The 12,272-nt window shown below is 37.1% G+C and overlaps 1 protein-coding gene across 4 annotated transcripts in view; it reads left to right on the top strand.

Annotated features, from left to right (window-relative positions):
• The window catches only part of rapgef2a (Rap guanine nucleotide exchange factor 2a), a 37,602-nt gene that overhangs the window by 7,640 nt on the left and 17,690 nt on the right, over nucleotides 1-12,272 (top strand). For all 4 annotated transcript variants that reach the window (XM_026204013.1, XM_026204016.1, XM_026204014.1 and 1 more), the window contains exons 2-7: nucleotides 6,197-6,267; nucleotides 6,359-6,415; nucleotides 8,688-8,771; nucleotides 8,854-8,929; nucleotides 9,009-9,176; nucleotides 10,612-10,629. In XM_026204013.1, coding sequence (XP_026059798.1) covers nucleotides 6,197-6,267; nucleotides 6,359-6,415; nucleotides 8,688-8,771; nucleotides 8,854-8,929; nucleotides 9,009-9,176; nucleotides 10,612-10,629 — 474 coding nt within the window. The remainder of the gene's footprint in view (nucleotides 1-6,196; nucleotides 6,268-6,358; nucleotides 6,416-8,687; nucleotides 8,772-8,853; nucleotides 8,930-9,008; nucleotides 9,177-10,611; nucleotides 10,630-12,272) is intronic.

Below are 12,272 nucleotides of genomic sequence, written 5' to 3'. Positions count from 1 at the left end.
ATGAGAGGAATGGCTATTCATTATCGAGAAATACATTTTTGGTGTTAGATGTAAGTAAAGCAGTATGTCCTGTATTGCGGCTCAGATTAATACTTTTGAAGTACACCTCACAGAAACCTTATAGAAAAAACATGATGGGTTGGAAATGATTTTATTTAAGACTGGGGCCGAATTCTCAGCTGTGATCCATCTATTATTTTCCCAGAACATTGGTGACATCATTAAGGTCAATGGTGAAGTGAATTGGAGTATTTTTAGTAAAGGATGTTTCCGTTTTTTTCCCCCACTTGTGAGGGGGAGTGAGAGTAATTTATCAGATCCTGACATAAGTTTTTCTGTTCCTCTCTCCCTTCATTAAAGTGATGTGTCAGTGCTGACAAGTGCACTGGCACACATTGCTTTATTTATAATAATGTCTTATTAGCTTTTCCTCTCCTCCTTCCGTGTTCTTCTCAATCCTGTGTATTAATCAGAACTGAAGCAACTCCTCGCTCGTCAAAATGTGGATATGGACACCCATTATCACACATTTGAGCAGAATCATGACTGCAAAATCTACTAGTCTGTAGTCTTTTTATGAATGCATAGTCAAATTAAAAAGTGGGCTAATAGCAGGAATGTGAAGGTGGGTGTTTTCATTACTTCAGTTCTGGTAGGACAGGCCCTCACTGTAAGTGTGTGGGATCTTTTTAGACTTTTTAGAGAAATGACTCAAAACAATGCTTTGTTCTCATAGGGAAAAATAATGAAAAGACTGCCTTGATTTAACTAAACTGCTGGTCTTACAGTGGAGATGATGTAATGTTTCTGCTTTCTCTCGTGGTCTAGTATTAGGCCTGTCTGTTTCTGTAATTGTTTTTGGTGTGAGTGGATCTCCTCCCTGATAATCTTAAGGAGTCTGATAGCTTAAAGGAGTTTGTTGATGTTATGGAAAGACATGAACCAGAGTAGTATTTCCTCATAGTTATTATTGCCTGCTAGTGGATATTTACGTGGAATCAGAAAGTTTTCAGGGTCATCAAGTGTAATTTCTCTTGCACCCAGGCTGGTTGAGATGCTCAACAAATGGAAGTATTTGCTCAACCTATGACGGATTTATAATTATCTTAAGTTTGCAAGTTAAGCTGTGATAGTACACAATATTTAACCTAAGCATGTACCTATTTATATTCAAAAGCAAAGAAGAAATATGGTCTGTGTTTTGAATTTGAATGAGCAAGAATTCACATAACACAGATGCACAGCATAAACAATCCAGTTACACAATGTTGGTGTGCTTTAAATGGACTAACTGGAATGCGAGTAATTTGGGGTCAGAGGTCAGAATCTGAATTTATGTGTAGTCCCCCTTGGCAATTGTTGTATTCAACATTTATGTGTACCGGATGCATATGGATATTTGGTGCATTGATGGCTTATTCACCATCTGAATTGTAGCTCAGACAATGTTTTACTCTATTTAGCAGCACTCATTTCTCATTCGTTGCATTGCTCTTAAATCCTTCCTCGTCTTGTTCACCCAGCTGTCTATAATGGGTTTTCCCACCTGCTAACCCTGCCACCGAGACACCGGGGTGGGGGGGGAATTTCACGCTTTACACAGAATGCGTTGTGAAACTCAGCAACCACGCAATCACAGATGCTGGGCATCTGTAAACTTTTTAGTTTTATTCGTACTTTTTTAGTTTTAATTTTCCCAGACACCTTCTTTGGAAAACAATTAGAATTTTTTTTTTTTTTTTTTTTTTTGCATCAGTTCCCTTAGTAAGAAAACACTGAATCGTGTTCTGACCTGTCATATGTTCACATGGACGTTTTTTTCCCCTCATGTTGTGTCATCAAAGATCTATCAGGGCTAAAAAGCCATTTGTTCTGGACTATAAAAAAGACATCAGTTATATAATAAGTGACCACTGTGTTTTGGTTTTAGGTAATGATGTGTGGTCCTGGTTTGTTGTATAACTGATCACATTGCTTTACTAAAATGTACCTTTGCACAAATCCGTGAGAGAACTGAAAGTTCTGAACTGAAAGTGGGTGTAAAGTTTCTTTCTCTGGAATGTGTGTTGGGTTGTATGATTTTGAGGTGGCTGTGTGAATAATAACAGCATTTTATTTGTGCAGGAAAGAAAGAAGGAAAGAGGGTAAAGGAGAACTTGTATACTAATTAATGTAGAGGAACATTGGCACATTTCAAGAGTCGATACTGAGAACTTCATTGAAGGTATCGGCTGAAACAGCGTACTGATACTGATGTCCTCAACTACACAAATGACAGAATAGGAATCTATGAGGAAATGTTTTTGTGTTGTACTACCAGTTACTTGGCTATTAGTTTTCAGATGGAGGAGGAGGGGTGCAAAACTTTTAGACTGAAACATTCCAACAGATTTAAGAGCTCTGAATAGAAAGGAAGCTCAGGGGATTCATGAAGAATAAAAAGTAAATATCCTTTTGTCGTCTTGAATTTTGATGATAATTGATCCGATTTTAAACATGATTACGAAAAGGAGGTTTTGCTGTGAAAAGCCTGTCACAATCTATCTTTCCATCCAAAGATTCAAACTTAATGTATGCACTAGACTGGAATAATGCTTAAAGTATTTGCGAATAAAGCACAGTTTCAGTCAAATGAGTCAGAGAACAAATTGTTCACTTCCTGTGAAAGGTACAATTTGTAAGATATTTGCAGTAAAATATCCAAAAACTGAATACTAACAATATTTCTCTTGTAAATTATGAGAAAATTCCCATTCTAAACAGTGACACGGGGCAGTGCAGTCGCCTGTCAATGAAGTAAGTTACCCTTTGCTACTGCCTTTACTGACGTAGAAATCACATGACAACAGTGTCGTGGACAAATGCGTAAGTAGCTTCGCGAAAAACTTCAACTAGAAAGAGATGATGATTTCGCTTGTGTTTTACTCGACAGTTGGGTTGTTTTGATTCATATCTTTACAGAAAATGGATCAACAAGATAAGTATTATAGGGCATACACGGCAAACGCGGGGCATCGCGTCTTTAGATCCGCACGAGGAGGCATCTGATCCATAGTCTGATCACATCTTTGCATTGACTTTGTATGTAATCTACCCACGCAAATCGTTGAACTTGCGTTAAATCCATGATGTATCTTTCCGTCTGATTGATGGCCGTCAGTGTTTGGGTAGAAGACAACAAATCCCAACATTCTACACTCCTTGTTTGCGTCATCCAACCACGCGATTGTTATTGTTTTGGTAGGGCACCCTCTAGTGGCAGGTCCTATAACCTGTACCTTTAAACTAGCACTAAATATCACTATAAAAAGTAGAAGCCACTGAATATAGTAATTTTCATATATGATAAATTATTTGCGGCTCACAAATAATAAATGCAATCACTGCAGAGGTGGATGCTTGCTGTTTGGGAAAGCAGTCATGTAAGACAATTATACAGAAATACTTTGACGACAGACTTTGCTCAGGCATTTCAGAATGACTGATGTCAGAATATATCAATTATGATATGCGTCTGAATTTGAATGATTCAGTTATTCCAAACAATTGGATACAAATAGTGCAAATGTAATTGTCTTAATGTGTGAGAACCCTCTTAATAATGGGTGCTTTTTCAGATTCTGGTAAATCCACGTAAGCCAGTTTAAGGATTTGAAACTTCTCATGCTAGGACCTAGTTCTCATGCATGTGAGAGAATGGAAATGAACAGTAACTGTTGCTATTTCACTGAAAAGGAACTGTACCTTAGTTACACTGACATAATTAGCCTGAAGTTTTTTTCATTGTTTCAAAAAGGTTGTACTTTTATAAGTTGAAAATGAAAGTGAATGTCCTATTTTTAAACAGAACATGTCAGTAAGTATTTTCCAGATTTGATTCATTTATTTGAGTGATCCAGTGGCCAGGTCTTCTACAAATAACTAAAATGTGACCTCTCTTGACTTTAAGGACTCGGTCCATTGCCATAATCAGAATTCTATGTGCTTGTCTGTCTCTTAAAGAGGAAATGCCATAGTCCAAGAATAAATATCCCTGCCCTTCTACTCAGATCAACAAATTGCAGACCACAGCACACCACCCCTGACTGGAACCCATTGGGCAGTTTGAATTCAGTGTCATTTGACTGTAGTGAGTGCAGATGAGGGAACGATGGATGGATGGGTGAAAGGGGGTTCAAAAAACAAGAAAAAGGCTGTTGGAATGTCAGGGTGAAGAGAAGGAAAGTCACGCCTCTGATGTTCCATTTGAGTGAGTTTAGTGTGAAGAGCTGATGGTACAGATTATGTGTGAATGTTGTGGCCTTTTAAAGGTCTCCACACTTCACTTCACACAAACTCTGAGACCAGGTTGAAAATCTGGGATTCAACTTCAGATTTAAACCTAGAATTAATAAACTTTTGATTTTTGACAAAAAAAAGAAAAAATGTCTGAATTTACATTTTCATTATATATATATATATATATATGTGTGTGTGTGTGTGTGTGTGTGTGTGTGTGTGTGTGTGTGTGTGTGTGTGTATGTGTAAAATTATTTAATATTATATTATACTGTAAACTAAAATAACATAATTATACAACAATATTTTTCATTTTTTTTTTTTTTTTCATTTTAATTTGCAGTTGTTTTACAACATAATATAATTCTTTCTTAGATATAATAGTAATAATATAAAGTTGTTGTTATTATTATCTTTCAAATTGTTTGGCTTTCTAAAATGTGAATGTGATGTTGACTGAGACAAATCCACAACAAAAAGTGCACCAGATTGACTTGTGTTTAAGACTAAGTTTGCAGTTTAACACTAGTTTGTACTCATGTTTTAGTTACTCTTATGAAAATGATTATGGGTCTTTTGAAGGTACCAGCTTGAGGTTTTTCCGTCTAGCTGTTTTCTCGCTTTGCAGAAGTGTGAATAAAGGGTTTCTATATTAGCATTAATGTGGTTGCATCTGCAGTGTATAGCTCTTTCCTCTTCTTGGTATTCGATATGCTCTTGCATAATAGGTTCATATAGCTAACCTTACAGAAAATAATGATTGTTCAGATGCATTAACAGAACATATGGTCTTTGACCACGAAACAATTTGTCCCACCAGATTTTCCTAATCTGTAATTTGCTTACCAAATCATTCATAGACAAGTGTCTATTAGACCAGCAACATGTATAACAAAGACACAATTCTTGACGAATGCGTTGCAAGCACACAGTCCTGTTGTATTCCTAACATTGCATTACTGTGGCAGTAACAAACACCAACAACAACCCTAGGGCTAAATATATTTTCCATTAAAAGAAAAGAAGCTAGCTTTAAATATTTTTAAGATTTGCTTAGCAGTGTTTTGGGCCAACATAATGAACAACTAAATTGCTAGGTTGTGAGACACATCCATATTGTCTTTTATCTTTTATCTTAAAGAGGAACAGAATAATGACAGAAGTAGAGAGGAAAAACAGAAGTGAGGAAAAAAAGAGACCTGAAAGTGAAGGAATTAATGATGGAATATCTGCAAATAATACATTTTTGTTAAACACTAATTGTGTAACATAAGATGGGCGGAGTTACATAATGATTAAGTAGTGTTTGGCATATGATGTGTATTTATTGTTTGTGTATATATTCACATATATAGGGCACCTCCTACTGGTGCTTTGGTGTACACACACGCAGGTGATGACTTAAAGGGGAGAAACCAGTTTAATCAGGGAAATTTTGTAAAAAAATAAACAAACAATTTTTTTTTATATATTTACATTTTACATATAAATATGTGTTTATTGATTGCTGTGTTTATATTGTGTTTTATGTTTGGTTTGCTAAACCTTTTAAATAAAACCTATTTATTTCGTCCACAAAAAAAAAATGACTGGTGAAAAAGGTGCTTAACCCTTTAAAAATGTCCTCTGATAAATATAAAATATAACTAAATATTTTTTAGGTTGCAATGTTTACAAAATATGAGCCACATCCAAATATAAATACTTTAAAATTTAAAAAACAAATTGAGCTCTAGATATTATTGATAAATGATCAAGCTCAACAACCAAACAATACTAAAGTTATTGCAGGAAAAAAATAATAATAATAACATGTGCTTTTGGTTGCAAATAGGACACTGGTTTGTACCCTTTTCATGTAAAGTGGCATCACTGTAATGCAGCAGTGCATGACCTTCTCTGTGTCTGTGTTTTTTAGGATCTGCAGATCGTGTACTCATACCTCCATGGCATGGAAGCGCTGTCCAACTTGAGGGAACATCAGCTCAGGTACCAGTGTGTACCAGCGTTTGTGTGAGGGTACTTTCATTACTACATTACAGAGGGAATGTGCTTAACTCTCTGTTTATTTCATTTGCAGGCTGATGTGCGAGACCGTTCGATATGAACAGCATGAAGCTAATGAGGTTTTATTCTAGTGAGTATCCAAATGCACCCACACACACACACACACTCAATACACTCCTCACAAAGGCTGTCAGAAAATGAATCTCTATCTAGGTCACTTTACATCAAAGTCACAAGGATGATTTTGTCCACACACACACACACACACACACACACACACACACACATCTGCTTACTCTCCCTCTCTCTGTCTCAGACACAAACACACACCGACATCTGTCTGGTGCTCAGTTCATTTAAATCTGTAACGTCCATCTACAGGCGGGGATTACGCTTCTAAACGTTTTTGAATATAGACACACACTCTGCTTATTAAAATAAAACATTCTGTTCAGGACCCATGTTTGCTTAGGTTACCACTGATATAATTAAAGGGATATTTAAATATCAATAACAGTATTAGTGAGTAACACAATGTCAGTTACCACAGAAAAAAAAAGGAGTTGGGGCCGATGAACATTCACAAAATACACACGGTTTCAAAAGTACAACCACTGGACATAAACAGTATACTTTTTGTCATGTGAGTAATGTGAGAAAATATTATACAGATTTTTGTCTGTGTAAAGTTTGCTCCATCCAAATGGACTTTGTTAGTCTATAAGCATGCCAGAAAGGGACTGTTTACATGCACTTGTTTGCATTACAACAGTAACACAACAATAAATTCATCCACCTAGAAAAGTATTCCCACCTGATAATGGATGACTTGTAGAGGTCAAGGTCTTATTGAATGGTTTGTGATTTAACAAAAATACAAACTTACACTTTACATTTACTTTTATTTGTTGTGAGCATTACACCTAATATACTGTTGATTGAGCCTAGTTTGTATTGAATCTAATACATTCCTTTTTTTTCTCAGTTCATACTTAAATGTTCAAGTAAACCTTGGCCAAAAAGTCTTATGGAAAAGTGAAGTCATGCTAGCTCATCAAACCTGTAACGTTCCCCATCACTTATGTACTTTCCCCCTATTTTTTTCTAACTGTAACCTCCCATTATCTGCAGTAAATCACTGTGGTGCAATGCCTACATTAACCAGGCTGTCAAAGCCTGTGCTTTCCAAAACGCACAAAATCAGCCATGTGCTTCTTTTCACTGGGAATTGTGTTGTGCAAAATGTGTAGGCTCGTATGGTTTCCTTCAGCATAGTTTAAAACCCACCAGTTTCATATGGCATGCCCAAAGACCACCAACAGTTTGTTCTCGGATTCTTTTTGCACACAAAAATGGCAAGTGCTTTCTCAAACGGCCATGTTTCAGTCCGAGGAACAAAATCATGTTTGGGTGCTTGGCTTCTGAGGAAGAGCTGTCATTTGAACACTCTATTTGAAGAATCCTGACAAAAAAGTATCCTGGTTTCCACAAGAAGTACTAAGCAGCACAACTGTTTTCAACATTATTAATAATAAGAAATGTTTCTTGAGAACCAAATTAGCATGTTTGAATGATTTCTGGTCACGTGTCACTGAAGACTGGAGTAATGATGCTGAAAATTCAGCTTTGCATCACAGGAGGAAATTACAAATTAAAAAATATATTAACATAGAAAATGGGTATTTTCAGTCTTAGTACCTTTTCAAAATATTACTGTTTTACTGGGTTCTTGATCAATTAAATACTGCCTAATTGTGAGCTTACTTTTAAAATCATTTGAAAAATCCAGAGTTTTTTTAAACAATACTGTATATCCCGAATGCAATACTTTTGGAGAGAAATTAAGATCAGTCTTAACACCTTTATGCTAAATTCTAGGGGTCTAACAGTACACATATTTGGACATTTTTCCGTCAATTTATAACAAACGCATCTAAAAATAACAGGACACCGAGTGATCTGATGTGAGTGCGTGATGTAGGTTGTCCTATGACACATGCTTTAAAGTGTGGTGTAAAATCACACCAGTACTATTTCTTTCTGTGTTCTTTCTAAAACAGCTTTTTGAAAAAAGCTTGTGGTTGTTCACTTTAAATGCTGCTCAGATGGACCATTCCTGTCTGATTGGATGGTTCTGCAGCAAGACCTAATTCGAATAGTTGAAATTCTGGCTATGTGAGGCTAGCAAACCACTGGTGCCCCTTTGCTCTGGAAACTACTGAATTTACCAAGATGCATTCGCCCACATTTGCATGATTCATTTCATTTGTTTCCTTTGCCCAAAATGGCATGTGTGTTGTGAGGTCACAACTCCACCCGGAATATAATGCTAAGAATGGACTAAAATAGAAGCATTGTGTCTTTGTGGGTAATGTTGTAATATATGTCTTTGTGTGTTCTAGTCCTGATGACATTGGGACCTGCTGGTATATCCTCCTCTCTGGTTCAGTCTTTATAAAGGAGTCCATGTTTCTGCCCCGCAGCAGGTATGAGAGTTTGGTTTGCCCCATTATTTCCTCTTGTGTGTCCTGTTCGGTCTTATGTGTGATGTATGCTGTTTTATTTCAGTTTTGGTAAACGTTCTGCGGGTAGTTTACGTCGTGGTTGTGAGTGTATCGTCCTTGAGGCTTCAGAAATGATTGTGGTGAGTTGCATAGGCCTGTAGAAGTGTAATAAGCCAGTATCAGTTTGATGGGGATACAGTAATCCACTCTCTCTGCCAGGTGGACTACATGGATGACAACGATGAGTATTTCCAAAGACAAACATCTCATCGGCAGTCCAGGAGAAGATTCCGCAAGATAAACCAGTGCGGAGAGCGACAGACAATAATTGATACGGTTGATCATTATCCAGTCAGCAAGCCCCCTCTGCCACCAGGATACCACTCGGTCCGTTCACACATATATACAATTTTAAATAGCCCTTTTGATCACATTATGATTATAAAAATAGTTGCAACTGTTAATGTGCGGTCACATATTAGCAACATTTCTCAGGCTAAGTCTCTCACTTAGAGGAAGCTTTCTGTTGGTCAGAGCAGTGAATTGTGTGACCATCTTGAACTGGCTGCGACATATGCATGGGGAAATATTAGATTCCTATTAAAATGACTCTTTTTATGAAAATTTCCCAAACGTTGTTAATTGTGGCCGCACCATAGCACTTTAATGCCCATTATTTGATTTTAAAGGGGTCATATGATGCTTTTTTAAAGTTCATTATTCTGTGTAACAGAATATCTTGACATGCTTTGTTTAAAAAATACACCATTTTTCAAAAACTGTACATTATTGTAGGTCCTCAATGCCCCGTCTCTCTCAAACACGTAGTTTTCTGCAAAATCCCTTCTTCTGACAAGCGCAGTCTGCTCTGATTGGCACAACTGACCCAATTCTTTGTGATTGGCCGAACACTACAAGCACTCGTCGTAAATATAACGCCCCTTTCCATAACCGCAAGCTTCATCTTTCAAAATAAAAGTTAATAATGACCTTTTTTTTACCCTCAGCCTGAAAGGGGAACAGAGTGGTGTGACAAACACAGTGATGAAGCTCTTATGGTTTGCACTTCACAAGCCACGGACGGTTAAGACAGCTGACTCCAATGTGTGACTCCACTGTTTCTCACACACACGCACATATACACACACAGATGCGCACGCCTAAAACTTTGCATTTGAACAGTCAATAGCAAATACTTACACTAATAACAAAACAAACTTGCAGTATCTGATTCAGAAGTGCCAGATTGTCGTAGCAAAATCAGAATGACCTCCTCTCCTAGATTCCCAAAACGGTCGTCCTTAAAATGAGTTGCTGTTCTGTTGTAAATAATCGTAAAGATTCCTAAATGCATGTAGTTTCGGAAGGCCAAATAAAGTGCTTTTGCTTTCGCCTAGATACACACTGCATCTCTCTGACATGGCTGATTCAAACCAGGCCTTCTTTCTTTGAGTGAACATTTGGGCAGTATTACGCAAATATTTCCACATTGTGATGTAGACATGTGGGGGCGTGTTTGAATGAGCCATTTTAGGGGGGCGTGGCAGTCTTAAGTTTAATAAAGAATATATCTTTGGATTCGAGTCTTTACAACTTTACAGATCTTCTTCATGCACCAAGAGCTTGTAACACTCCAAAGAGAAAGGAACATTTTAAATCTCATCATGTGACCCCTTTAATGTCAGTGTGTGCATCTTAACACAAAATAGAGCTTATTTATCAGCATGAAAAAAAAATCTTAAATGTAATGTGTCACTATATTTGTCCTCAGATTAACACATGGAATGCATATTTATTCGTTTTTATTTTTATCTTGCTGCAGGAATGCTCAAAATCCCAGGTAATTGACCTTTTAATACTATTGAATATCTTCAAAGCGGCTTTGTGTGTTTTTTTGTTTTTTTGTTAAAATGCTATATTCTGTCAGCTTTATATGCAAAAAACAACTATTATGTAGACTTCCTCAAAAGGTGTAAAAGCTTTGACTCTGTCGCACAAAGAAGACAATAAATACAGATTTAAATGTCTAAAAGGCTTTGAGGTTGTCAACTTTTGACCACTTGCAAAGTTAGTAAAAAAAAAAACTCATTAAACTGTGAAGACATGCACAGTCTGTAGGTTTGCATGAGCACTTGAAGAATGCATCTGTGAGCGGGTGCTTTGTGTTTCTTTACAAACTGGCAGCACCAGCTGTTGGCCTAGCATGCATAATACAATGATTTTGTGACCTTTTCAGGAATCCATGTGAATGGATACATAGGACAAAAACAATAATATAACACATAATATAAAAATACATAGAAAACATTAGTTTTTTGTACATTGCTGTCATGCAAACATACCCTAAAATGCATGAAAAGACCAGGTTTAAATGGTTATGCATCCTGGCTGAACATTGCAAGAAACATCAAATATACGGGGGGAAACAGGGCCTTTTCCCTACAGAGTTGCTCTCTAGAGAGTGCTACCTTAGAAAATAGCAGCAAATGTAGACAGCAATTGCTAGGTTTTGTAACAGAGCCATAGTCTTGGCTACATTCTTAGCGAATCTAATCTGGTAAAAGCTTCTTTTCTATCACTCTCAGTTTCTCCCTTGTGGCACTTTGAGCATGTAGTCTCTGTTTCTCTGCATTAGTTTGTTATTATCCTCTTGACTTGCAACGGGCCTGGTTATGATTGACAGCAGAAAGGTGGACTCTTAACAGATATATGTGCCATCCTGATTGTTCAATAAGCTGTCAATCATTGCAGGGTTTACCCTGGTGACTGGTTTAGTAGGGCAGTGGGTGTCAACCATCCCCCACCCCCCTCTGCTTAAACAATACCAGCCTCTTGATAATCCCCTGATCTCGCATGGGTGTGTGTGAATGGGACAGAGGGGCAGGGTCTGATGAAAATTGTGTCTGTAGAAACATTACTCTCTTCCAGAGTGCTGTCGGTTACTGTGGTGATGGGCTGATTTCAGTAGAGAGGGATGCTCTCTCTGAGCAAGTGCATTGGGGAGATAGATATTTGAACAGTATATAGGTGCGGTTGGAACACTGTGGTATAGAAAAAGACTGATAATGTTTAAGAGGTTAGTTTAAATGCACACAGGATGGTTGGGCATTCAGTATTGCAGGCTATGAGACAGCTAGTCCTGTCTAATGGTTATGGAGTCAGGAGACAGGAGACCAGGATTGTGAGTATCTTTCACTCACACACACACACACACACACACACACACACACTCTCTCTTAAAAAAATCAAATGCTTGCATATTTAAAAATATGCATAAGTCTTTTGCAACAACAGGTTAATCGCACACATTGCATTACCTGAAAATAAATGCATGCATGCTTCATTTTATAGGGAGCAGCTGAATTTAAAGGGTGGACTAAATTTTGACATTAACAGTATACAAGCAGACAAATTATTAGTGTATTGAGCGATTGGTGAAAAAATATATTCTGAATGGAAGAGAATTATAGTTTTGTTTTGTAA

The sequence above is a fragment of the Carassius auratus genome, chromosome 26 (assembly GCF_003368295.1).
Source record: "Carassius auratus strain Wakin chromosome 26, ASM336829v1, whole genome shotgun sequence".
NCBI classification, from domain to species: domain Eukaryota; kingdom Metazoa; phylum Chordata; class Actinopteri; order Cypriniformes; family Cyprinidae; genus Carassius; species Carassius auratus.
Note: the sequence above shows the minus strand (reverse complement) of the source record. Positions and strands in the feature narration are given on the sequence as shown.